This window comes from Protopterus annectens, chromosome 5.part1 (assembly GCF_019279795.1).
Source record: "Protopterus annectens isolate FY-2018-M chromosome 5.part1, PAN1.0, whole genome shotgun sequence".
Classification (NCBI taxonomy): Eukaryota; Metazoa; Chordata; order Ceratodontiformes; family Protopteridae; genus Protopterus; species Protopterus annectens.
In genome coordinates, this window is record NC_056736.1 from 678,231,945 (window position 1) to 678,259,917 (window position 27,973).

At 45.3% G+C, this 27,973-nt stretch overlaps 1 protein-coding gene across 7 annotated transcripts in view; it reads right to left on the reverse strand.

The window, feature by feature from the left end:
• Window positions 1–27,973, reverse strand: part of PARP4 (poly(ADP-ribose) polymerase family member 4) — a 2,883,551-nt gene that overhangs the window by 1,780,261 nt on the left and 1,075,317 nt on the right. For all 7 annotated transcript variants that reach the window (XM_044073295.1, XM_044073293.1, XM_044073297.1 and 4 more), the window contains 3 exons: window positions 26,834–26,920; window positions 26,406–26,570; window positions 24,681–24,724 (listed from right to left, as the gene is read on the reverse strand). In XM_044073295.1, coding sequence (XP_043929230.1) covers window positions 24,681–24,724; window positions 26,406–26,570; window positions 26,834–26,920 — 296 coding nt within the window. The remainder of the gene's footprint in view (window positions 1–24,680; window positions 24,725–26,405; window positions 26,571–26,833; window positions 26,921–27,973) is intronic.

Sequence of the window (27,973 nt, forward strand, 5' to 3'; positions counted from 1 at the left end):
CATTCTGGTGTCATTCAAAGGGGATCAATGTCTGTCTGCCTGGGATGACATGCTGGACAAGCCACGCTGCCAAGGGCGGCTTGCACCTGTCACCCCTAGGCTTCGGATATTGGCAAAGGCTCTTGCCACCCCCATAGTGCCTTTTAGGCAAGGCTCAAATTCTAAACCTACCACCCTAGAACACAAAAAGTAAAAAACTAAGGGTAATGCTGCTCAATGCCAGAAGTCTCAATCTCAAGATGCACTTTTCGAGGCCCTTCTCAGTATGGAGAACATCGATGTCTGTGCTGTGACAGAAACCTGGTTCAAGGCTCCTGAGAGCACCCCAGCACTATCAGGTTTCACCTCATATCATGCGTTCCGGCCCCAAAATCCGGACAACACCAAGAAAGGTGTAGTCCATATTCATAAAGGACACCCACACCTCAAGGTTGGTGGCAACGCACGATGCACCGGAGACCATCCAGGTGCAATTAACCATAGGCAAGACTGCTCTGCAATTTGTAGCATGTTACAGGCCACCCTCTCAAACTCAGGAACCTCACATGGCCTTCCTGAAAACAATGGAGGGGATAAATGTATCTCCAAACACCATCATACTAGGTGACTTCAACTACCCTAATATAGACTGGGAACACTACTCAAGCCCAAACACTCTAGCCCAAAGGTTCCTGGAGTTCATAAACTCAAATGCCATGGAACAACTAGTCACCATCCCCACAAGATGAGAAAACATACTTGATCTCATCATCACGAACATGGGATCACAATGTTCAACACCGGAAGTATACCCCTCACTGGTGAGATCAGATCATAAAATAATCTCGCTGGAGGTCCTCATCACACCCCCACCTGAAATAAAAAAGACCACAGTGAAAAACTTCTCAAAAGCCGACTTCACACTTCTAAAAACTAGTGTGGTCTCCTTTAAGGCCCCTGAGCCAGTGGTAAACATTACTCAAACCGCTGAATCACTTACAAATGCCTTCTACCAGCACCTACAGGACTGCATGGATCAGGCAATCCCAAACAAAACTATGACTCTTTGTACCAAAGGCAAGCGTCCAGTCTGGTGGACCCCAGCCATAAACAAGCTCTACAACAAAAGGAGGAAGCTACTACAAGATAGAGCAAAATCCTTGAAAGGTAAGACACCTTTGATCATTATAAGTAAAAAACTAAGAGCTCTCATAAAATCATCCAAGGCAAATTTTGAGAGAAAAATCGCCAAGGACTCAAAAGACAATCATAAGGCCTTCTTTAGCTATGTTAGAAACCTAGGAGGAAACTCCCAGATATGCTCAGAATTAGTTCAAAATGATGTGAAGATTACTGAACCTACACACATTGCCAACATACTGGCTGACAGGTTCAGTGCAAACTTCTCCCCTCCCCCAAAAGGAGAGATATCTATACCAGAGGATTGTAGCCCCTAAACATCTCCAACGCCCAGGTGAGAACTGCTCTCTCCAAAGCAAAAACACAGCATCCATGGGACGGATGGTGTCCCCGGCTGTGTGCTCCACGAACTCAATGAGGAATTAAACCCGCAGTTAGGACAGCTGTTTAATCTTAGCCTCACCTCAGGATACGTACCCAAGGAGTGGCGCACGGCGACTGTGGTCCCACTTCACAAGGGCGGTGCCTCCACCGACCCTGGAAATTACCGTCCCATTAGCTTGACAAGCCTTATCTGCAAAGCCATGGAGAGGATCATAATGGAACTCATAAATAAAGACATAGGGAACTTGCAGACTTTGGATCCAACCCAGTTTGGCTTTGTCAAAGGCAGATCATGCCTTTTAAACTTGGTTGACTTTTTCGAGACAGTCACCAAGGCCATTGATGAGGGAAAGGCAGTCCATACAGCCTACCTTGACCTGGCAAAGGCCTTCACACAATACCCCACTCAGGTATCATCGAAAAACTCATCAGCTTGAATGTAAACCCATACATCACAAGATGGGTTGCAAACTGGCTAAGTGACAGAACCCACAGGGTCAGAGTTGCTGGAGCCATGTCAGACTCAAAGCCTGTCACAAGTGGTGTCCCACAGGGCTCAGTCCTGGGTCCACTCTTGTTCGGCATCTACTTTTCTGAAGTACAAGCAAACACAGGAGGGTTATGGCTGACAAAGTTTGCAGATGACTGCAAACTGGGCGCCATAGTCGAAAACTTTTAGTTATGTACTCACCATAACTTCAGATGTTTGGGATCCATCTCGCCTACATTCTGACTGATGGGTTCGGAGCCGATCCTCGGCTCCGACTCAGCACGCTTATGCCAAAGAGCGAAGTCTCTTATTGGCTGAGCTTACTATATCCCAGGATGCACCACTACCAGTCCCCCAGATCTAGTTTGTCCGCATACATGCACACATGCACGCCCTGCTTATATAACATCGTCAGATGGAACAAGATAAAACAGTAGAACTCAAAACCGTTCAATCTCTTCTGATCTCCAAGGCAGGGGGAAGGAGGGTGGGTATTAGGAATGTAGGCGAGATGGATCCCAAACATCTGAAGTTATGGTGAGTACATAACTAAAAGATGTTATGTGATCCTATCTCGCCTACATTCTGACTGATGGGACAGCATCCCTAGCACCTGAATCCTGGGTGGCTCACTGGAAAACACTCCTGAGTACCGTGGAACCAAATGATGCTCATCCTTTAGATGCCACATCCAATTTGTAGTGGGAAATGAAAGTGTGCGGATTGGACCAAGTAGCCGCAGCACAAATCTCCGATATAGCGAGCTTGGAATGAAAAGCTATAGAAGTAGCCATAGCTCTAGTAGAATGAGCTTTAATAGATGTTGTAAGTTGCTTATTCGAAGAAGAATAAGCCTGAGTTATGCAATCTCTAATCCATTTGGAAATAGTAGCTTTTGTGATGGTTCGACCCAATTTATTATCTGAGAAGGACACAAACAACTGGTCTGACTTACGAAGTTGCTGAGTCCTGTCTAAATAGAAGCGTAATTGCCTGTGAACATCCAATTTATGGAGAGTATATTCTGCTTCATTGGAGAAATTTGGGAAGAAAACTGGTAGCTCTAGAGACTGTTGGAGACAAAAATTAGAACAGACCTTTGGGACAAAGGATGGATTAGGCCTAAGAGATACTCTGTCCTTGTGGAAAATCAAGTACGGTGGTTTAATGGACAGGGCTTGAAGCTCTGAAACTCTTCTTGCAGAAGTAATTGCAACTAAGAAAGCAGTTTTCCAAGACAGATATTTTAATTCACATGTAGCAGCCGGTTCGAACGGGGAAGATGTCGATGCACGAAGCACTAAATCTAGATCCCACGGAGGCGCAGGATGATAAACTGGGGGTCTCAACAGACCCGCACCTTTAATGAAAGTTTTGCACAGTCTGCAGCTCATCAATGGAGGATCCATGGACTCGTGAAATTTAGAGATTGCCGCCAGTTGGACTTTAATAGTAGAGACAGAAGATCCCTGATTAAATAGGGATGTTAAAAACTTCAAAACCTCTGGGATAGGAGCAGTGATAGGGTCTAAGCCCTTGAGTTGAGCCCAGATAGCAAACCTCTTCCACTTACTGAGGTACAATTTGTTAGTGGTGGGTTTGTGGGCCGAAGATAAAATGTGAACAACTTCCGGGTCTAATGTGTGACTTCTGACTAAAGTCGGAAGTGGAGGAGCCAAGCTGTCAACTTCAAAGATCGAAGGGACTGATGCTGTTGTCCCGACTGATGAATTAACAGGTCCGGAACTAGGTCTAAAGTCCACGGATCGTCCACCGCATGTTTCTTCAGGTAAGGAAACCATACCTGACGAGGCCAGTATGGGGCAATCAGTATCATTGCGGACCCCAATTGAGAAGCTTTTTGAATGACTTTGGAGAGAAGTGGAATCGGAGGAAAGGCATAAAGTAGCCCTGTTGGCCAAGGTTGTGCTAGAGCATCCATAGCTGGTACTCCCTGATGTGGAGTCAAGGAGAAGAACCTTTTGCACTTGGTGTTCAGTGGAGTTGCAAAAAGGTCGCAGCACGGCGTCCCCCATCTCCTGAAAACCTGAGCTGCTACTGTTTCGTTTAGGGACCACTCGTGAGGAGAGAGGATTGTCCTGCTCAATTTGTCTGCCAATATATTTGATTTCCCCGGAATGTGGGTCACTACCAAGAAGCAGTTGGTAGCTACAGCCCATTCCCACACCCTCATGGCCTCTCTGCAAAGGGGGTAAGATCTGGTCCCTCCTTGTTTGTTCAGATACCAGACCACCGACATGTTGTCTGTGTGGATGGCGATGATGCCCTGAGGAAGAAACTCGTGTAAGGCCTGTAGGGATAGAAGTACAGCCCTCATCTCCAACACATTGATGTGGAGAAGAGCTTCGTCTGGAAGCCAGGAGCCCTGAACCAACCTGCCCAGACAATGCCCCCCCCACCCTATCTGGGAGGCATCTGTCGTCAGGGTAACCACTGGAGAGGGAATAACAAAGGGGCTTCCTTGATTTAGATTGGATGTCTGAAGCCACCAGCGAAGGTCCCGTTTGCATGTTTCCGTAATAATGATGTGATGATTGAGGGGAAGATCCTGAAAGGACCATTGAGTTGACAATAGCCACTGAAGAATCCTCATGTGCAATCTTGCCAGAGGAACTAAAAGAACCGTGGCAGACATTGAACCTAAAACTTGTAGAACCATCCTGGCTGGGGCTTTGGATCTCGAGATCAGAGCTTGAACTTGGCTCTGTAAAGTTTGGATCCTTTCGTCAGGAAGAAAGACGCGCATCAATTCTGAGTCTATCTCTGCTCCTATGAACCTTATGCGCTGAGAGGGCAGCAAGACAGACTTTGACCAATTGAATGTAATCCCCAGGGTAGCGCCCAGGGAGATGGTGGCTTTGAGGTTGTCCATTAGTAGATGCCTGGTGGTGGCAGTCAGGAGCCAGTCGTCCAGATAGGGAAACACTTGGAATCCAAGACTTCTCAGGTGAGCCGTCACTACTGCCAAACACTTGGTGAACACCCTGGGGGCTGTGGTGAGACCAAAGGGCAGAGCACAAAATTGGTAATGACTGACTCCCAGGCTGAAGCGCAGATACCTCCTGGACGCCTGATGTATCGGTATGTGATAATAGGCGTCCTTGAGGTCTATGGAGCACATCCAAACATCCTTCTCCAACAACGGGAGAATGGATTGTAACGTGACCATTCGGAATTTGGATTTCGTGACGGATTGGTTCAGTCTGCTGAGATCCAATATTGGTCTCAGGTCCCCTGTCTTTTTTGGCACTAAAAAGAACCTGGAGTAATTTCCTGATCCGATCTGGTTTGTGGGGACCGGTTGGATGACTCCTTTTTCTAGCAGCTTTAAAGCTTCTGCGGCTGCTATTTCCCTTTGACTGGGTGGTGGGTCCGGGATTTTTTTGGACGGTGGGGGTGAGTATGTGAATGGGATGGTGTAACCTCCGACAATGATCCGAAGCACCCATCTGTCCTGAGTGATTGACTCCCAGGCTTTTAGGTGCTTGGCAAAACGACACCCGACTGGCTCCAGAGCAGCACAGCCGGGCAATCCCTCATGATGTGTGGGAGGCTGAAGAGCCACGAAAGGACTCGCGGTCTCCAGAATTGCGGGGCCCTCTGCGCCTCTGGGACGGCGTCTCCTGAAAAATTTCCCGTCCTCTGCCTCTGGAAGGGAATCTTCCTGCTGTGGGGAGAAAAACTTACGACATTTGCGGAACCACATTTTCCCCCCTCCTTTAGCCTTGGGGTAAGGCCGAAAGGGAGTGGAATAACGGGCACCTACGGCAGATAAAGTTTTTCCCTCTTGCTCACAGCGGGTAAGGGTGTCTTTAACCTTGGGTCCAAACAAGGAGGACCCATCAAAGGCAGCGTCGGTGAAGGAAGACTTGAAGGCCTCCATGAACTGACACAAGCGGAGCCAGGCTTGTCTCCGTGAGCCACGCCTGTGCCTGCCGCTCTACCGCCTTCGGCCGCATAGGAAATGAGCCTCATGGACGAGTTAGAAATTGACGTAAGGATAGCCAACTGAGAGCTAACCGACTGGGCTAGCTGCTCAGGTAGGTTACCGAGAGGAATCTGACAACTCCTTGACCAGATCCCTCTGAAGCCTGGTAAAATGTGCCAAATAATTCAGAGACCTTAAAGTAAAGGCCGCTGAAGTCAGGGTGCGCTTCCCGCACCTGTCCATGCTCCTAGACTCCTTATTAGGAGGATGGACGGACGTTGAAGCCTCTGCCACGTCCTGTTGTGTAGCAGATGCCACCACCATGGCATCTACAGCCACGCCTTTAGTGAGGAACTCCTTCTCGGGTGGGGCAGACAAAAATTTATTTGGACGAGAAGGGACTGGTTCCACGGTATCTGGATGTTCCCACGCCCTTCGACAAACTAAATCCAGAAGCTCGTCGAAGGGCGGAGACACCCAGGAGGCGGAGGGCTGAGCCCCAAAGGCCTTGAGGAGCACTGACTGATCAGCAGAGGGGGGTTTGGATATCCAGCCGCCTCGTTGTTTGAGGATCTCTAAGATGTCTGCAAATGAGACATCGTCCGAGGACGACTTCGGGGACCCCTCTGCATCATCAAGATCAGTGTCCGATGTAATAGACTCGGGTGAGTCCACGTGCTTCCTCTTGCACGATCTCTTCCTTGGGGGTTCCTCCGAGGACAACTCCGAGGAACCCTCAGGAGGAGGGGAACCCCCAATGGGGGTAACCTCAGGCCCAGGGGCTCCGCTGCCTACGGACAGGGGAACTGCCAAAGACCCAGTCTCCACGCCCAGGGAAGGTGCCGGTAAAGCCGGAGAGACGGCCGAAGAAGACTTGGCCAAGGCACTCCTCATGGCTCTGAAAGCCGGACCCCCAGAATCCTGGGAGTGTCTGGTCCCCGGGGCCATGATAGCCGACGGAAGTCCCAGCAAGCACCGAGGGAGGCTCGGAACCGAAAGCATAGGTCCCAAACATCACCCCGGGTCCAGCCGAAGAAGTCCGTGTACCAAACTCGGACCCGAAGGCCGGGTTGGAGTAAGGGTCGGAGCCGACCTAAGATCTCCACCGGCTCCAACAGCACCTGCTCCAACGGAGCCAAGCAGTCGGAGGAGGAATGGCAATGGGGTGGGCCAGGGTTATCGGCTCGAAGCCAACTGGGTCGGAACGAAACAAATTTTTGGAAGACTGGGGACTGGAACAGTCTTTGGAGCACCCTGTCTATATCTGAATCCGACATCCTCGAAGACCGAGAGGAAACTGAACGGGTTCGAGGCGGCCTCTCCAACGGCCCCAAAGGGCTAGGGGACCGGCTCCGAGGCGACTCGATGACTATCGGCGCCGAAGGAATACACACACTAGATTCCATCGGTGCCGAGGTGGACTTTGGCGCCGAGGAGGAAGTGTCTGAGCGGGCGACCTTTGTCGGCTCCGAGACCAGTGGAGCCGATGAAGGTGACCCGCCTCTCGATGCCCCAGCCATCGGCTCCGAAGCCAGAGGAGTCGAGACTGGTGGCATCGAGGCAGACCGTTCCGTCCTCGGCTCCGAAGTCCTTGGAGCCGAAGGGGAGGCCTGCCTATGTTTATTGGCGGTCGGATCCGACGGACTGGTCGGAACCGACGCCCTTTTCTTTTTAGCCGGAGAAGGAGAGGATGCCAAGGCTTCTTCAAAAGAAGGTTTTATTAAACCCTTAAGAATCAGTTTATTTTTCCTCTCCTGGAGGACCCTTGAGGAAAAAGCGTGACACACGCTGCATGACTCCTGTAAGTGTTTTGCACCCAAACAATACACACAGAGCGAATGATCGTCTGTGATGGACATTTTGAAACTACATTTGGTGCATTTTTTGAAGCCCGAAGGCCTAGGATTCTGAGACATTATGGTAAAACAATTTCAGTAATCTTTTGACAGGAAAAAATACAATTACTGACTTTCTGATTGACACCACCTAATAATAGGCTTACAGTTATCGCTTAAAAGCGCAAATAACAAGGAACTTTGAAACCCTGTAAGGTTTTAGGAGGGTTGACTGACCGGGAAGGCCCTAGATGAAGGGGGCCTAAACCAAACTCAACCCAATCACACAACAAGTCTTTAACAAACCCAAACACACACAAAGAGAAGAATAGCCGTTAAAACAGCTTTTTAAGACAAGAACAGCAAAAAACTGACAGAAAAAGTTAGTAAATTTACTACTCAGCTCAGCCAGCTCGAGACCACGTCTTCGCAGGTTAGCGGCAAACGAGATCTGGGGGACTGGTAGTGGTGCATCCTGGGATATAGTAAGCTCAGCCAATAAGAGACTTCGCTCTTTGGCATAAGCGTGCCGAGTCGGAGCCGAGGGATCGGCTCCGAACCCATCAGTCAGAATGTAGGCGAGACAGGATCACATAACATCACATCTGACACAGATATCCTTCAGAAGGGCCTCACAGAAACGGAAAACTGGTGCCAGAGCCATGGCCTAAAGTTAAATGACAAGAAATGCATAGTCATACCCTTCGGGAAAAACAAGGTTACCCCTAGCTACCATATAGGTGGCAATCCACTGAGCACAGAAGTAGTCATCAGGGATCTGGGGACCCAGGTTGACAGTAGCCTTTCGTTTGACACTCATGTTGCTAAAGTAGTTAGGAAAACCTTCTACATTGCCCACCTGATCATGAAGGGATTCACATCTAGATCAAGGGAGGTCATCGTCCCCTGTACTCATCACTCATTAGACCTATGATTGAGTACAATGCCCCATTCGAATGCATCTGACCCGACACCTGCAGCAGCTGGAAAGGCCCCAAAAGTTCCTCACCAAAAGGATAAAGGGTCTCAAAAATATGTCTTATGCTGCCCGACTGAAAGAACTCCAGCTCTATTCAGTCTCATACCGCTTGCTCAGAGGTGACCTGTGCCTGACATATAAGGCCATGTCAAACCCTGATTTGATGAATATGCTTCACCTCAAAAATCTAGATCCCTCAGAATCACAAGGCGGAGACTTAAACCTTGACACGGTTATTAATAGAACGTGCTGGAGGGACAGATTCATCACCCAGAGACTCCCTATGCTGTGGAACAAAATCCCGGTACATGTGAGGCAGAGCACCTCGCTGGCCTTGTTCAAGAGGAATCTTGACCAATGGATGGGGGATCGCAGATATACCCCAGGGATTACTTCAGTGTCACTGCTTGACAGAGGCACAGCAAAATAATAGGCATAGTTTTATTCAAACTAAAAGGGTGGCGAAAGCCAAATAACTATGGGCTAGGCTTATAAATGCCCTTGGGCAGATAGCCTAGTATGAACCTATGAACCTATGAACTGACACCCCTGCACTTCTAAGCAGGGGTGTCAGTTCCATGTTCTGCCTCCAGTAACTGACGCACTTACTATCAATAAAATTCATGTTTCCGTTAGGGCAAGAAAGCACGTCCGTTTTTTTGCAATATTGCCACACAAGTAAATGTCATTATTTTCTAACATTAGTCTGCCAGACATTCACCGTAAAATGACAAGTGTATTAAGTTTGCACGAGGAGTCATTTAGCACAATGTAACGGCTATATTCATATATTACCACTGTAGAGATGAGTAATTGTGTACACCTCTATTATAGATGGGAGACGGGAGAAAGATGAAATATGGCATCGCAATAACCCTACTGAGAATGCATTTTCAAATAGAAGAACGTAAACAAGCACAAAGGATTAAGAGCTGCTTCCTGTAGTCTGCAATTTGATTCCCTTTGCCCCTTCTGTTTAGCTAGTCTCATCGTTGGCCTCAAGTACAGAATGCTGTTTAACTAGCAATATACGACATGGTTACAGTTTAGTAATGCAGAGTATGTGAAGTGAACATAAATGTGTCCGCTGACCTAGTATCTGATATCATTCATCTGTCGTTCAGCCCGTTTATTATTAAACACTTGATTAGTTTCTTTTTTGATGCACTACGGTAAACTGTTAGACTATAACTGTTAGACTGGTTATTGAATGTGAATGTCTGCTTTGAGGAATGCACATCCAATGTTTGCCTGTCAGCAGTACAGAATCCACCCTACTGTACCGATGCAAAATTTATTGCTAGGCAAGTGTCTCGTAAACTGCAGCCTTCAGCTTTACAGTGTTTGTACTGTAGCCATCGTAATTAATTCATTCATTCATTGTGCTGAAAAGGCAATGTACCACTTGGCCAAACAAAGGGTTCCAAAATATAAAAATAGAAGGCGGGTTTTTTTTGGAAGTGTAAGATTTAAGCCTGAAGCAGTTACTGATAAAACCCATGCAATGAGACACTTTTCTCCTGGTTACTATAATCCATAAGTACCCATGCCTCGCAACTTCTTACAGTAATAAAGTTTGACAAAGCAACATATTTAAATGTAAGCATTTTTGTAATGTCACTGCAAGAAACTTAGTCCGGTGATTGTTCGAGATATGAAGGCACTTACTGAACGGAGTTATATACACAAATGCGTGTCAGCATTGGACGGACTACAGATCTTTAGGCTTGAACATTAATTTCCCTAAAAATAACCATTAGTACGTAAAAGGACCAGAAAAAAAATGCAAAATCATTCACATTATAGCAAAACTGATGCAATTGTATGGAAAATCAATTAAATGCAATACGACGAACGGGACAAATTTAGCAAGCAGAGAAACGGCTCAAAACAAACTTAGCAAGCAGAGAAACGGCTCAAAATTGTACTACTGTAGAAAATAACAAACAAATTAACACATAAACAACAGAGCAAATCTGAGAAAAATAAAAAAAATTGACCAGCGAAAATTGATTTACCTATGCTACGAAGATTACAAGCAAGATGCCACAAGGAGGTAAATGCAGGAAAGCGGCAGCGAAGTGGGAACACAAAGTTTAAGCAGAGTTGTGATTAGGATCCAAAACACCACTGGAACCCAAGATATACAGGATGTCTCGAGGCTATCTGATACTGTGGGTGGGATTTGGAATGACGCAATCAAATAGGTGTTCCTTTGTTTTGATTTAGAGTGGACCCGAATTTTAAACTCTGGCATTGTCCCTTCAAGCCTCGCCCTTCAAAGAAACCAACTGCTAGTAAATGCAAACCATTTGTCCACAAATCTCAGCTTCTTTATTATGTATTCCACTGCTCCTCTGTTTTAAGATCAAGATAACATCACACTGCACTTGCAAAAATTCATAATTAGAAGTTATGTACTCACCATAACGTTCCATCTGAGTAGGTGACTTCATTCGGATGCAACCTGTGGGTATCGGATCCGACCTCGGATCCGAGCCGGCAATTCAAAAGCTTAGGCTCCGAGCTCCTAGCTCCTCCCTCTTACCCATAACCCCTTGCCACGCCCTGACTGACCTCAGATTGAGTTTGCCTCAAATACTGACCACAGTATACTAAAAAAGCATAATTACTCGCTCTATAAAGGTCAGGGGGATGGAGGGGATAGTTGCATCGAATGAAGTCACCTACTCAGATGGAGCGTTATGGTGAGTACATAACTTCTAAATCTGAAGTAGGAAGACTTCATTCGTCTGCAACCTGTGGGACAGAGTCCCTAGCTACCTGAATCTTGGGCGGCCATCATGGAAGGATGTTCGAGCACCGCTGAGCCAAAGGATGCTCTTCCTCTAGAAACAACATCCACCTTGTAATGAGAAATAAAAGTATGAGGCGAGGCCCAAGTAGCTGCAGCAGATATCATCCAACGAAACACGGGACTTAAAGGCGGCTGGCGTAGAAACCGCCCTAGTAGAATGAGCCGTAACCCTCTTAGGAGCAGGTCTGCCTGAAGTGTCATATGCCTGCAATATGCAATTAGCAATCCATTTAGACAGAGTGACTTTAGACACTGCTTTACCCAGAGCAAATTTAGCAAAGGAAACGAACAGCTGATCTGATTTCCTGTGGCCAGCTGTCCTGTTAATATAAAACGTAATTGTCTATGAACATCCAATGAATGCAATTTGTATTCCCCTTTGTTTGAATATTTGGGAAAAAAACAGGCAAATTGATTGACTGGTTAATATTGGATTCAGAAGAGACCTTTGGAAGAAAAGATGGATTGGTCCTGAGGCACACCCTATCAGGGAAGAAAGAGAGGTAAAGGCGGTTTGACACAAAGAGCCTGAAGCTCAGACACCCTTCTGGCTGAAGTGATAGCTACCAGAAAGACAGTCTTCCAGGAAAGGAATTTTAAATCAGCAGAAGCTGCAGGCTCGAAGGGAGGAGCAGTAAGGGCCTGCAGGACTAAAGACAAATCCCAAGGCGGTACAACCTCCTTGACTGGAGGCCTTAATAAAAAAACTCCCTTGAGAAAAGATTTGCATAATTTCGCTGTCATAAGGGGAGCTGTGTCCTGTCCAATGTGATAATGCGATATAGCCGCCAATTGTACTTTAATCGTGGATGAACTGGCCCCTTGATGAAAGAGGTCTGTTAGAAAGTCTAGCACCGCAGAGATAGGTGCTGAAAAAGGATCCACCATTCTCTGCCCTGCCCATATAGAGAACCTCTTCCATTTACTCCGATAAACCTGTCTGGTAGAAGGTTTATGGGCAGCCACCAAAATTGCTTTGACCGGTGAAGAGATACCGGGAGTCCTAATTAAGGTTGGAATTGGAGCAGCCAAGCTGTCAACTTCAGGGTCCGCAGGTTGGGAACTGGCATTCCCAGAGGGTGAGAGATGAGATCCGAAATTGGATCCAGAATCCATGGTGGATTGATTTTGTGAGACCATACGAAGGGGAACCAAGGTTGTCGAGGCCAGAATGGGGCAATGAGAATCATTCTGCTCCCCAAACTGTTGGCTTTCTGCAGAAACCTCTGCATCAGAGGAAGTGGAGGGTAGGCATAAAGGAGACCGGGAGGCCAAGCATGCACCAGAGCATCCTCGGGAACTCCTGGTGGGGAAGTAGAGTGAAGAAATTGTCGCATTTGGCGTTTGAGGGAGAAGCAAAAGATCGCAACAGGGTTGCCCCAAGCGGCAAAAATCTTCTTCGCTACTTGAAGGTTTAGGGACCACTCGTGTGGAGAAAGGATGGTGCGACTGAGCTTGTCCGCAAGGATGTTGGACTTTCGGAATGTGCGTTGCTATCAGAAAGCGTTTGGTGGAAATTGCCCATTCCCAAACTCTCATGGCCTCTCGACAAAGGGGATAAGACCTGGTTCCTCCCTGCTTGTTGATATACCAGACTACGGACATGTTGTCTGTCTGAATCGCAATAGTCCCTGTAGGAAGAAGCGTGGTGAAGTGCTTGCAACGCTAGGAGCACCGCCCTCATTTCCAGGACATTTATATGCAATGATGTCTCTGTGGGATTCCACGTGCCTTGGACAATCTTTCCCGCAGAATGCCCCCACCCGAGGCAAGAAGCGTCCGTGGTCACTGTGGCTCGGGAAATGCAGCGCAAAGGGTCTCCCTACCAGGGCTCCGGAGAAAGAAGCCACCACAGAAGGGAGTCCCTGCACGCTCTGCTGACCGCAATCGAGGCGTTTAGAGGCGAACAAAGAGGAGACCACTGAACTTGAAGGGTCCATTGAAGAACCCGCATGCGTGGCGAGCATGAAGTAGAAGCGGGATAGCTGCCGCCATAGAACCTAGGGCCCTCAGGACCGAAGCTGCAGTTGGTGACGGTTGAAGGATTGCTGTCACATGACACCTCAGGCTGACGATACGGTCCGGGGTGAGGAAGGCTCGCATTGATCTGGTGTCTAGTCTTCCTCCTATGAAATCTATAATTTGAGTTGGATTCAGGAAAGATTTCTCCCAGTTGATCGTTATGCCCAGCCTTGGTGCTAGTTGAAGGAAGTAATCCCTGGCTGAGCACAGAAGATGCCTTGATGATGCCGTCAGGAGCCAGTCGTCCAGGTACGGAAAGACCTGTAATCCCTGGAGTCTCAGGTGGGCCGCTACCACCGCTAACACCTTGGTAAACACCCTGGGGGCTGAGGTGAGACCAAAGGGGAGGACCCTGAACTGATAGTGACTGGCTCCCAGCCGGGCGAAGAAACCTCCTGGACCGTCTGTCCATCCGAATGTGGTAGTACGCATCCTTGAGGTCTATGGAACACATCCAGTCGTTCTCCCTCAATAGGGGGAGTATAGATTGCAGGGTGACCATCCGGAACTTTTGCTTGGTTACTGACAGGTTCAACAGGGAAAGGTCTAAAATTGGTCTTAAGTCCCCCGTCTTCTTTGGCACCAAAAAGAACCTGGAGTAAAACCCTAATCCGGCTTGATCTGGGGGGACGCGCTGGATGGCTCTTTTTCCTAGCAGCTGCTCGATTTCGAGAGCTGCCGCCTCCTGATCGGGTGGAACATCTGGGAGGCTGCGAGATTTGGGAATCTTGATTAGGGGTATTGAATATCCTCTGGATATGAGTCGAAGCACCCAACTGTCTGTTGTTATGGACTCCCAAGAAGTCAGGTGCATCGAAAACCGCCCCCCGACTGCCTCCAGAGACGGACAGCCGGGCAACCCTTCAGGGCTGCTGCGTGGGTCTCTCAGAGAAAGGTTCTCTGGACCCAAAATTGCCAGGAGCCCCCCTGCCTCTGGCACGACGACCTCCCGTCCTCCTCTGCCACGGAAGGACTGGTTATCCTGAGCAGGTTGGGACTGCTGCGACTTCGGAACCACATCTTCTTCTGTCCCTTTTGGTTCTTAGAGAAGGACCTCTGGGGAGCTGAGAAGCGGACTCCGGCGGCAGACAGCGTCTTCCGTCCTTTTCGCTCTGGACAAGTGTCTCATGAACAGTCTTGCCAAATAAGGCAGAACCATCGAAAGGGGCATTCGAAGGTCGCCTTAAAGGGCTCAGCAAAATCACAATGGCGGAGCCAGGCCTGTCGCCTCATGACAAGGCCTGCTCCGCTGGCTCTAGCGGCTCCCTCAGTAGCATGAGACAGCAGCCGCATAGATGTATTGGATACAGATCTGAGAGTGGCCATTTGGGTGGAATAAACCTGCTTATCCTCACTCGAGATGGACTCGGGAGATGCAGCGTACTCTTTAATCAGATCTCGCTGCATCCTAATGACATCGCCATGTAGTTCAGCTCTCAAGGAGAAGGTCGCTGAACTAAACACTCGCTTCCCAATTCGATCCATCGAGCGGCACTCCTTGCTCGGAGGATGGACGGAGGGACTCTGCTGGGCCAATTCAGTCTTGGTGGCTGCAGCCATCATCATGGCATCTACTGGGGGACCCTTACTCCAGTGGGTGCGGTCTGATGGAGGAGAAAGAATGCGATCCGGGCGTTTTGGGATAGGCTCAATGGTGTCCGGATCCTTCCACGCCCTGATAGATATAAGATCTACCAGGGGTCAGCAGGAGGACACCCAAGAGGTAGAAGGGCCGCCTCGAATGCCTCCAAGAACACAGACTCGTCCGAAGAAGCCTTGGGGCAGACCACCCCTGATCCTTAACATCTCCATGATGTCTCCAAATGAGACGTCCTCAGGGGTGACCTAGGGGAGCCTTCTCCTTCATCCAAGTCCGTGTCTTCAGTGACGGACTCAGGGGAGTCCATGTGCCTCCTCTTGCACTTGCGCTTCGAGGTACATCATCGGGGGGGCTGTCCGAGGAGTACTCTTCAGCAGATGGATGTTCCAAGGGAACCACTTGGGACATCGAGGTGGGCTGTCCCTGGGACCGGCTGGTGGGGGCCTGGCCCAACTGCAATGGAGTGCGGGATGGAGCCGTGGCAGGGACCGGGGTCCGGATGTCCTCGACAGTGCCCTTTCCATAACGTTGAAAGCCGAGGGGGAGCCAGCTTCTCTAAGCCCCGAGAGCCGACCCCCACTCGGATCCGACGTACGGATCGGAGTCGGGGCCGAAACCGTCGGATCCCGGAGACCAGTGTGCTCCGTGCTGGACGGAGCGAAGACACCAGCTCCCTCGGATCCGAGGCTCGGCCCTCGGCTCCGAGAGGTCGGGTCCGAAGTACCCGAAGCACTCAAGGGATGGGACGGATCCGAGGTGCGCCGACCAATCGGATCCGACCCACCCCCGGATCCAAATCTGCACGGCGCCGAAAGCTCCGAACCCGTGGTATGGGTCGGGGGAGGGGCTACGGGGGCGAAAGGGGTCGAAGCCCCTCCCGGTTGGGGGGGGCTAGGAGCACTCCCATTTGCATTTGGGCCTGGATGAATTTCCTCATCATCCGGTCCATATCAGCTTCGCTCATCGAAAAAGTCGATCTGGAGGAGGCCACCGAAGCGGACCTAGAGAACCGTCTCGGTGACCTCCTGGAAGGGCTAGCCTCCTCCTCCTCGGGTCCAGGAGAGAACCGAGGGGAGTGGAGCCGAGGAGGAGGAAAGCTAGAAGGCACAGGGGAAGCCCGCTTAGATGGAGGAGCCGAGCTGGAAGCTTCGGCTCTCCTCTTGTGGTGCTTCGCCTGTGCCTCTCCTTCTGTCTCTCCCTACTAGAATCCTTCCCCTCCGGCATTTTTAAGGGAGGTTGAGTCCCAGCCGGAGGGGGAGAACTGACAGCAACAAGTTGCTGACTGGAGGGGGCAGAGGCCGAAGCAGTATCTGGGGTAAAAGACCGCCAGCACTAACCGACCTCCGTTCCCTTAAAGCCGAGGTTGAACCCTGCACAAATGGTACAACCAGAAGACAGGTGTTCAACCCCCAAGCATTTCTTGCAGTGTGGCCATCCGCTGGGGACAGCTTATGGCCACACTCGGTACATTTCGAAAAGACAGCCTTAGGGGCTTCAGACATGACACCTAAGGCCTAAACACACACAGACACACACAAAACTACGAAAAAACCCGAGAAATTTAACTAAAGAGGGAGGGAAAGCCTTAACCACACACAACACTAACTATTTTTTAAACAAAAACTCAGAATTTCAACAATTTTCCTGTCAGAAAAACCACTTATCTGAAAAACCACGCTAGGAGCTCAAGAATTCCGTTGCTTCTTGAAAAGCGGCAAACGAAATCTGAGGTCAGTCAGGGCGTGGCAAGGGGTTATGGGTAAGAGGGAGGAGCTAGGAGCTCGGAGCCTAAGCTTTTGAATTGCCGGCTCGGATCCGAGGTCGGATCCGATACCCACAGGTTGCAGACGAATGAAGTCTTCCTACTTCAGATCTATTATTTCTGAGCTCTCTGTCTAGAATGCTTCAATAGCATACTGGAAAATTTTAACAGTCTGTTACATGCAAATCTATTTCAATATTCTTTGACCAAATGATCATATTTTTTATTTTAATCTTTTCACACTCGGATAGGGCTGCATCTGTTCAGACTCGCTCTCCATATATTCCTCGGTGATCATGTTCTCTTCCATGTCTTCTCAAGTTCTGCAGTCAAAAGAAAGAAAGCAAGACTACTCAGTGGTTAACATCTCTACCACGCAGCTCCAGGGTCTGGTATTCTGGACTCTAAGGGTACAGCAACCTAGTGGTTAGAGATATTACTTGCAACTTAGTCCAGCTGTAAGTACAGAGGATTAAGGCTATGAGATGTTAACAAGTTGCTTCCTGTAGGTCCAAGGTGTGACTCCTTCAGCCTTTGTTTGTTTCTTGTATGAATCCGAACAAGTCCTTTAACCAAGCACTATCCTGGATCAATTGCAAAAGTGGGCTACACTTCTTAATGCTCCACACAACTCTATCTTAAAAATGCATATGAACCACCCCATAATAATTAACCATAATACTATAATTAAATTCAATTCAGTTAAACAACTAATTATATAAGTTACACCAATTAGCACAGGTATCCGAGTGCCTAGAGGCTATTACCCATTTCTCAAAGTAATGCAAGATCTCAGGTCTGAAAAATGAAATGTAAGGGGGCTCTCAAGAACACGTCACATCCTAGTCAATGGAATTCTAAGCCACAGAATGCTTGCTACAAACTCCAATGGAAAGAATGACAAATCAAATGGAACAAATCTGGTATGGAGTCAAAATGAAGTGAGAACTAGTCATTTTCAGCACTCAGTTAGCAAAAAGACATGCTGATTCCTAGACTAATTCTGTCGGGATTTAAAAAGTGATGACTAATGCCTGACATGTATCCTCCTCCTTTTAATAATTATGTCAGCACTGTCACAAACAATCTTGCACAAGCACTAAGGAAGGAGAATAAGCTTAAACTTTTACTCAGACAGTGGCCCTCACTCTCTCAAACCAACACCAAAATGGATAAAGCAAACTTCCCAGAGCAGGACCCTTCTACTAACAGCTGTCAATAGCTTATATGCAAAACGTAAACATTGCTGTATTAAGATTACTGCAAATCTACCCACATATACTAGCACATGGAGCTTTGTATGCTGGGTAAATGGTATTTCAAGAATCTTTGCACATTATACTGTCACATCGAAAGCAAACAAGTTATTTCACAAGTCTTTCAAATATCAAATTGTGGCTTGTATGGATTAGACAAATTGCCATAGAAGGGTCATGTCATAAATTTCACCTAGCATTCTAAATTTGGATTCATATTTTGGCATTCCTGCTGGCATATTCAGACAACTTTGTTTCTATTTTTGTGTTTCCTAACCACCTGGCCATGCCCAATAGTGGACTGGTGTGATTCATAGTCCAGGCTTCAGCTCTCTACACTATGAAGTAGGCATAATTACCCAAGTTTTCATGAAAGAAGCCTTATAACACTTCAGTAAGATGATAATAAAAACATACTTTGATAGCAAAAACACTACTCGGCACATCCATTCTGCCAATATCACTGGTTAAGCTGCATAACATGGTTAGCCAACAGCTGCCTTTCTCCTGTCCCTAATTAGAATAATGTTTTTTGAGTACAACTCTGTGCATCAAGAAAACTTGGATTTTGATCATCTGCAATTGGTTTTGAATGGAAAAAGGACCTTCTGATCCAGTTAATCTACCAGTAAAATAAAATAATTCACCCTCTGCTCTTACGTTTCAGATTCCAATGACTGCCCGCAAAAGAAAAGTAAACAAATAATAATATTCATGCATATGATAGCAAGAGTCAAAAGGAAAAGAAAATGTAAACAATAACCTAATTAACTAACATTTTCCAAAAGTCCCACCAGGGTTTTGTTTGGGACAGTACATGCTGGTACAGCGTACAGGCACCTCAGCTGCGACAACTGGTCGTAGCATAGACTGCCCATGCTGGCTGGGTAGGGGCTCACTGACCGGGAGATTAATTTTCTTTTAATTAAAAAAAGTTACATTTTTTAAGGGTGTTCTTCAGCGTTCTTCTTTAAAATGCCCTTTGTGACCTGTTGCATCTGTGCAGCTGATAATTTATATCTTCCTCTTCCACACACACGGAATTTTAATTCCTGAAGATGTTTGGACTGTGGACCATAACTGGGCAAATGAGGTAGCTGTGTGTGTGTGTGCGTGTAAGAAGTAAGTAGGTAGGGGTGTGTGTACACGTGTGTAAAAGTAGACAGGTGTGTGTGTGTGTGTGTGTGTGTGTGTGTGTGTGTGTGTGTGTGTGTGTGTGTGTGTAAAAAGCAGTGGTCTGAAGAGAGATGAGATTTCTTTACTTTGCTAGGAGTGAGTCAGAATTTGTGAGATGGCAGATGTACCCAACATTTAATTTTCACTGGAAGCGATGGATTTACAGGTTTCCAAGCAGGCAGTTAGCAGAAGTTATCAAGTAGGAATAAAAGTTCAGCAGCATTTTGATGGATTTCTTTACACTTTACTTTGTTTGAGGTTCCAATAATTTCCTTTATTTTGCATGCATGTAGCAGCAGGATCTTGAGAAGGCATAAGTAAAGCAGCATTTTGGTAGCTTTCTTTATTCTGCATGTTTGCAGTAGCAATAGATTTAATGGTCTCTGAGCAGGCAGTTTCTGAGAGAATATGTGTTAGTTTGTAGATGTTCCACTCACACGCGTATATGTGTGTGTGTGTGTGTGTGTGTGTGTGTGTGTGTGTGTGTGTGTGTGTGTGTGTGTGTAACAGGGAGGTAGGGGTGGGGGAGTATGTGCGTGTCTAAGAGGGAGGTGAGGGGGTCATACCTCTCAAATGTCCAGATTTTCACAGAATGTTCAGATTTTTGCCTCGTATTTTTGGTCTTTTTCTCATAAAATTCAGTTTTTTTTGGACATGTGCTGAGGAGGGATGATGGGTATATTGGGAAAAAGATGCTAAGGATGGAGCTGCCAGGTAAGAGGAATAGAGGAAGGCCTTAGATAAGGTTTATGGACGTGGTGAGAGAGGACATGCAGGCGGTTGGTGTGACAGAGCAAGAGGCAGAGGATAGGAAGAAATGGAAAGAGATGATCCGCTGTGGCGACCCCTAACGGGAAAAGCTGAAAGAGAATGATGATCCTGCCCATTATTTGTGGCTTTGTCCAGATTTCTTGCTCTAGTCTAGTCCAAGTCTAAGAGGCATTGGGGGGGTGTAAGAGGGAGGTAGGGTGGGTGAGTGTGTGTGCGTGTCATATCCTCTCAACTGTACAGATTTTCACAGAACGTCCAGATTTTGCCTTAAATTTTTGGTCTGTTCCTCATAAAAATTGTTTTTTTGACAAATCATTGGGAAGATCTAAGGATTAAAGTTACTAAATAATGACATGCATTTGAGTTTCAGACTTCATATCTTTCAGAAAAATTAATTCTTACACAAATCCTGTTATTCTAGCAGCTTTCTAAGTTTATAAGAGCATTATTTAAAATATGTCCCTAGTTTTGGGCCTTTGTACCCACCATTATGGCAGTCTTTGTCCAGATTCCTTGAACTGAAGTTGAGAGGTATGGTGTCTGTGACAAAAGGGGGATACTGCCAGCTCAGCTATCTGGAATTTTGTAAATAATTATATGTCATTTGTGAATATCAACATGACTCGTATAAGATACTTGCGTTACAAATGTATTAGAACTGTATGGCATGTGTATATCAAACTGTTGCTGTAGAAGTGTGTGTTGAAAAGGTTTTTTGCTAAGTGCTTGAAATGTATCCACACAGTGTACCCTACTGTAAAAGAACTGAAATGTACATGCACTATTGTAACTGTTTGATGTATGCATTTTAACAGTGGAAACTGGGATACAGGAGGTTAATCTCAGCCTAGTAAATTTTTGAAAAATAGCTGAAATTAAATTACTTTATCGTTACACAATAAAAGATATCTTTCAGTTTCAATGTAGCAAGGAGACATAATGTCTAAAGCCAGGGAGCGTTCTGAATTGTCTTGGAAGTGTTTTGTTTTATGACTTCCTCCATTTGCCAGAGATCAAAGGAAAAGCCTTGTCTGTGTGATAACCACACTGAAGAAAAGTAATCTTTTACCACACACCAAAAGGCCAGTAAATCCACAGGAACTGTAAGGAAACAGCATGAACCACACCAGGCTTTATCCTTTCTTTTTTTAATTAAAAAAATAGCAAAAGAGTTTTTTCAGCAATACATAACAAACCAGATCCTCTAGCGCCTCGGCTTCCACAGCCTTTTCACAGTATATTTCATCAACAGAACACATAATTATTTTATATTAAAAAAAAACAAACAAAAAAAAAAAGCCTTGCCTATTTATTTTTACTGGTAGATGCTAAATTATACCAGCTGCCATCAATAGTTGTTTTGGGGCCTGGGAACTAGGAGTCAGATGGCAAGAAATAATGTACTTCTGCAAGCTAGCCCAGCAATAATATTTGTGATATTAATTTGGGAAGTCTCTTAGTGACAGACAGCATTCTGTGTTCTGTCTTTGACCTGACAACAACTGGAAGATCCATTCACCACATCTGCCTTGCTCTAACAGTAAGTTATTAAGGTATAGTAATTTTCTTGGATACAGTCAGGAATATAGAAAAGCTTAATTTAGATTATTTTCTTTATTTATTTGAGAATGTCCTGCAATGTTGTTTACATATTTGCGGTGGTTTTGAACTCTGATGTCACTGTAAGTATATACTGAGTATTTTTTTGTTCTTTTATTATTTATTATTAAATATATTTAAACCTTTCATTGTGGCTGATCTTTGTGAGACATATTTGAGAGTACCTGCATATTTATTTGGTGACACTGTGGGCCACTCCTAAAAGCCTTGCTCTTGGTCAAACTACTGTTTGTATTAATAGTAACATTATACAGTAAGATTGGACACCCTTTGTTAAGGGCCTTAAAGTAGCTAATAAGGAGCTGGCTGGTGACAATGATAACTACCCTACAGACTGGGCAAAAGGGGGCATAGCTAGTAAACCTGTACCAGGTGTGTGTGTGTGTGTGTGTGTGTGTGTGTGTGTGTGTGTGTGTGTGTGTGTGTGCAAATCAAATCTCAAAGAGTGTCTATGTCGGCTAATTAGGCAGGAACATGAAGCACTGGTTGGACAGAGATGGTGCTGGAGATCTTGGCTTGGCCACTCAGCTGAGATCTCAACTCTATAGCTGGACCAGTGGGGAGTCTTATGGCAGATCAGGAGAAAGAGGGAGAAACCAGCCCCGGACTGACTGTGGTCGATGTGTGCACTTAAGGGAAATTGCACTTGATGCAGAGAGCTGCATCTAGTAATACTGTGTGTACCTTATAATCCTCTCAGTGTACGTCCCCCACTGTTGCCAGTGGTGAGGACTGAAATTCCTTGATTACTGGACCAGTGGTGGGGCGTCACAGTGTGTGTGTGTGTGTGTGTGTGTGTGTGTGTGTGTGTGTGTGTGTGTGTGTGCGTGTGTGTTGGGGGGGTGTACAAGAGGGAGGTGTGTGTGTGTGTGTGTGTGTGTGTGTGTGTGTGTGCGTGTGTAAGAGGGAGAAAGGGAGGGAGGTGGGGGTTTGTGTAAGAGGTAGGTAGCATACCCCTCAAATATCCAGGTTTTTCGAGATTGTCCAGATTTTTGCCCCATATTTTTGACTGTTCCTCATAAAAAGGATCGAAGTTGCTAAATAATGACAAACATTTGAGTTTTAGAATTCATATCCTTTAGAAAAATGCATAATAACACAAATCCTGTTATTCAAGCAATTTTCTAAGTTAATGAGAGCAACATTTATAATCTGTCCCTATTTTTTTTAGGCTTTGTCCAGATTTCTTGCACTAAGGTTTGAAGGGTGTGTGTGTGTGTGTGTGTGTGTGTGTGTGTGTGCGTGAAATGCCCTAGTTAGGGTTAGCATTTTTCAAGGAACTGAGTTTCAAGTGCATTTTTCAGGGAATTTCATTTCAAGTGCATTTTCAAGGAATTGTGAGCGTCAAGGGAAGTGACATTCACTGCGACTCGGGCTAAGTCTGTTGATAATGTGCAACTGTGTTGTTTAGCAATGGTTGTCACTACTGTAGTATAGAATTTTAAAGCAGTGTTAGTAGCACAACAGATAGCATAGTTGCATTTTGATACAGAAGGCTATGGGTTCTACTCCCACAGCATGTAGATGGGCTTGCTGATACTGTGTTGTATTTTAAGGGGGTGGGGTGCTGGTCCTAAGTATGTCCTCCTCGGGTTAAGATGCCTAGTAACTATGCACCTGTTTTCAGTTTGCCATCCATTCCCTATTGCAATATTACCAGCTTACCATTTTTTTAATGTAACAAAGACTATTTATTCTTCAAAGGTAGCAGGCACTGGATCTGTAAATGAAACACTAAAATATAAAGTTGTTTGCTAGCAGCAACAATTTCATTAGTTACAGATCTCTTTAATGTGGAATTATTCAGATGACTTTTACTTATGCAGAGATTGTGCATACTGACTGATATTGGTGGACTAATGACAGAAGTTTGAGTGGCCTTTTATAGTTTTAATGTTATAAATTGAGCGGTTTTGTCATTATTGGTTCATATGTTTTCTTTCCTTGCTTACTGGAAAAATAGGAAGATGAATCAAAGAACTTTTACATGGTCCTAAAAATATGTGCAAGTGGCCTACGATTTGAAAACAGCCCAAAGGTAAACTTAATCTGAAATAAAGTTGTAAATTACATCCAAATATATGTAATCATTGTAGAAGCAAAACAGAAAACAGTATGCACATTGAAAGTTTTGAACAGTGTTTTTAACTGGGAAGAATTAGCCAAGTAATGGAACACTGGAATGGCTGCGTGTGTGTGTGTGTGTGTGTGTGGGGGGGGGGGGGGTTGACCCAAACGCAACATATGAGTACCGCCACCTCTGTTTACAAAAAAAGCACTGCCCAGCACCATCATGAAATAAGCAAAGTAACACATAACAAGTAGAACCGGCTGCACATTGCACTGGATTTATCACAGTAAGAGAGTCACGGAGCAGGTAGCAGTTCTGGAACACAGAACATGCCAGAACAACCAGCCAGTCTGGATCACAGCACACCTAGTCCTCAGGCTGTCATTTCATAACCATCATACAATGGTGCTGCTGTAGCGTTGTCACCTCACAGTTAGACGTTGCCCGTTCGATTCTCAGTTAGAGCGTCTTCTGTGTGTCGACATGCGTGAATGGGCGTTCCTTCGTTGAAGGTTGTGCGTTAGGCCCGGCAAGCCAGCACGTGAAAATCTACTGCCAATCATTAGAGGACCGGAGTTCCGCTGTGGCGACCCCTAACCGGGAAAAGCCGAAAGACACAAAATGCAATATATCATGAACTCACTAAATCCAAGTGTAACTTCATCTTCAAAGGGCAAAGGTAATTTCTTTTGTGTGTAAATGAAGCAACTCACTATACTGAAGTATTGCTGTTATAAATGACTAACCACTGTTCTATATTACACGTAAATGTAAATACTTCCAGCTTAGGAATAAAAAAAAACAAACATAGTGTCATTTTGTACATACCCTATTTTTTCTGTGTCTGTCACACAAACTGTTTGCACTGTATCCTGAAACAAAAAGAAAACAAAATTAAGAACTGCACTGAGACTGATGAAGAAAATGTGTTATACTGGAAATTATGCACATGCACCTTAACTGCTTATTTAAAACTTGTTTACATAAACTAAGCACTTCAACATTTTCCCTCTCAGGTCTCAATTTCTAGGGTAATACTGTAGTACAGAAACAGGAAATGAGGGAGAAAGCTGCACAACAATGTTATGGTACTACATACTGTGTTACGGTCAACTCCCTTTACTTTACATTTCAAGTAGTTATTAAAGATTCATATACTTGGTATTACAATGGCAATGCTATTATCTCAGCAGGTGGCACACTTGCTTTTCATGATGAGGACATAGGAAGACTGTGGATTCTATCCCCACACAGAGCACTAGGATTCATGTTCTAATAATGATTATGCAGTGCACAATTAGGGGGTGCTACACTCCTGAGGTGCTATCCTTCAGATGACAATTTTAAACTGAAGTCTCACTTGCCTAAGTTGGTGATAGTTATGTGGATTTCAAAAACTGAATGGCAATTAGTGAAATAAGAGAATGGGCAATTTTTTTCATTTAAAAATCAAAATACAATACACTGTAAAAAATATAACAAAATACATCAGTTACAAGATTAATGCAGTGAAAAACAAACTAGCTCTGGTGACACAGAAGGATAAGGCCTTGACAATGGTCCAGGTGACCCAAACTCAGTTAGTGAGTCAGGCATTTGATGGAGCTGGCAGGGATATATGGAAGTCATTACTTTTGTTGAACAACACTTTTTTCAGCATCTGATTAGACAACAAAGTTTGGTCGGCTAAATAAATGGTTGAAACGTGTAAACAAAAGTAGCAAATCAGATGATTCTCAGGGTTAGGGAATTTATCCTTTTCCCAATTAATTGTGTTTTAAGATGTTTGCATGCGCCCAGACTGATGTTCAGTATATCCCTGATAGCATGTCAACATGAATAATGTCAATTTGGTGTTGATATTATTATGCTGATATTAGTGAAGTTCAAAAAGAAAAGTGCAAAAAAAATGTGTATGTATGTGTGTGTGTGTGTGTGTATATATATATATATATATATATATTTACACATACACACACACACATGCACACATGGTTTACTATGGTAAAGTCGAAATGGACTCGGTCGAATGATGGACTCAGTGATCCACGTCTGCGAAAGTGACAATGTCGAATTCTGACACTGTCGAAATACGTCTCGACTTCGACCTCGAAATGGGCTTTAACATGGGTCGAGATAGGGGCGAGATTTGTATTTCGACAATGTCAGGTTCGACATTGTCACCGTTCGGCCTCTGGACTTTGTGTAAAGTGGATTCCACTGGGTCTGCTTTGACTTTACCATAGTAAACCTATGCATACATACATATATGTGCTGGGGTGAAATGCTATAAAAGCTTTAACAGGGAATCCAAACTTTATGAAAGGATAGCAGAATAACAACACTCGTGAACTCCACAGCTTAGAAAATTATGGAAAATGTAATGCAGAAATAAGAAATAAGAGAGAAGGCATACTAAACTGATCTGAATACTTACTATTAAGTCCTCACACACTTATAAATATAATGCAACAGTGAACGGCATAAATATTTGGAATACACATTACATGGCATACAACCCTGGCAATGGTAAATGTTTTGAAACAAACAAACCTGTGTGTTCTCGTTACAAGCACTGTCTCTCTGGAATGGTGCCACTGCTCCAGGCATTTGGAACATTACTCCACTAACGTTTTGTGTTAGTTCAGTGATGTAGGAGATTTTGATCAGGACGGTTGCTTTAGGTGGAAGGTTACCAACACTCACGGTAAAAACATCCTTAAGCAAAGGAAATGATGTGAGTAAATGTCAGTGCCTGATTATGAAAAAAAACAGTTATATTAAACTACGACCTGATTGATGTTTTGAATTTGCTACACTTTGCTGGACCAGCATTAAGAATTTCAAACTATGTTTCATTTTAGAGTACGGATGCTGAAAAGCACTATATATCATACTTACAGTGTGTAACATCAGGAGAATATACATGAACTGTAATGTTTATTATGCACAAAATGAGATATGATTAAGTTTTAACTTACAGGTGCATCTTGATCCATGAGATACGCTCCGTGGCCTTCTTTAATTGCTTGACGATATTCATGACGTGCTTGCTCCTTTTCTTTGACCTGTAAAAGAATGCAGTACATTTTCAAACTGTCAGACTGCATCATTATATTACATCATCTTTGCTTGATGCCAGAAAAAGAAATCTACACAGTCTGCCCTTTAAGTGAATTTATCCTTCTATCCCTGTCCAATCCATCCCTTTTTCCGCTGTCATTTCTATGCCTGCCCCATGCCCTCCTGAATGCCCCCTGTGGCTTCCCTCTCCACCATGAAATAGCAGTAGTTCATTTTATGCAACCACAACCCCTCCATGAATAAGTGAAGATCCAGGAAGTGTTCAATTTCTGCAGTGAAGCTGCCCATGTCTTCTCCTACCTCTCTACTTCTCATTCAGGATGACACCTGCATATCTCACAGACATGATTTCACAGTGATGTATCACATATCAGTATCTCTTAAGGTTTATAGTGAGAAAAGCTCCAGATCCTTTACTCTTTGATTACATCCATTCAACCCATCCAGTGAACCATCCTGGCAGCTTTACTCTACCTCTGTCCAGCAGCTTGAGGCTCCTCTCATTGTGTGGCCTCTAGAAATGCACAGGTTAGCCCAAGTGTGGCCTTAACTGGCAGACAGAGAACATTGGCTCTAGGACTTTGAAACCCAGCTCTTTGACGATACATTCCAGCATCCTGTTTGCTCTACTAATGCGCTATCATACCCTCTCCTGGTGGTCCTCTCCACATGTGATCACCATTTGCAAATCCTTTCCCTGTTAGTTTGTCATCAGTACCACTTCTCTTGTTGATGCTTGAAACCAGACTTGTGATCCAAGTACAGTACTTTCTATTTGTTTGCAATGAACTTCAAGGTGGTGTAATGTACATTTAGACAGATGGCTAAGAAGGACTTTGAACTTAATTTTAGGATATTACCGACAGACAGCTTGTGAACACACGTATAGACCCCGCCTCCATAAGACAATTAAGGGCAGAGGTCTAGTCTTGAAAAAGAGCAATATAATGAGTTATCCCAGAGAGAGAGTTATGCACATCTGACAGATATTCTGCTATGAAAATAGGTTCATAGGTAGGTATTAAGCTATTGGCCCT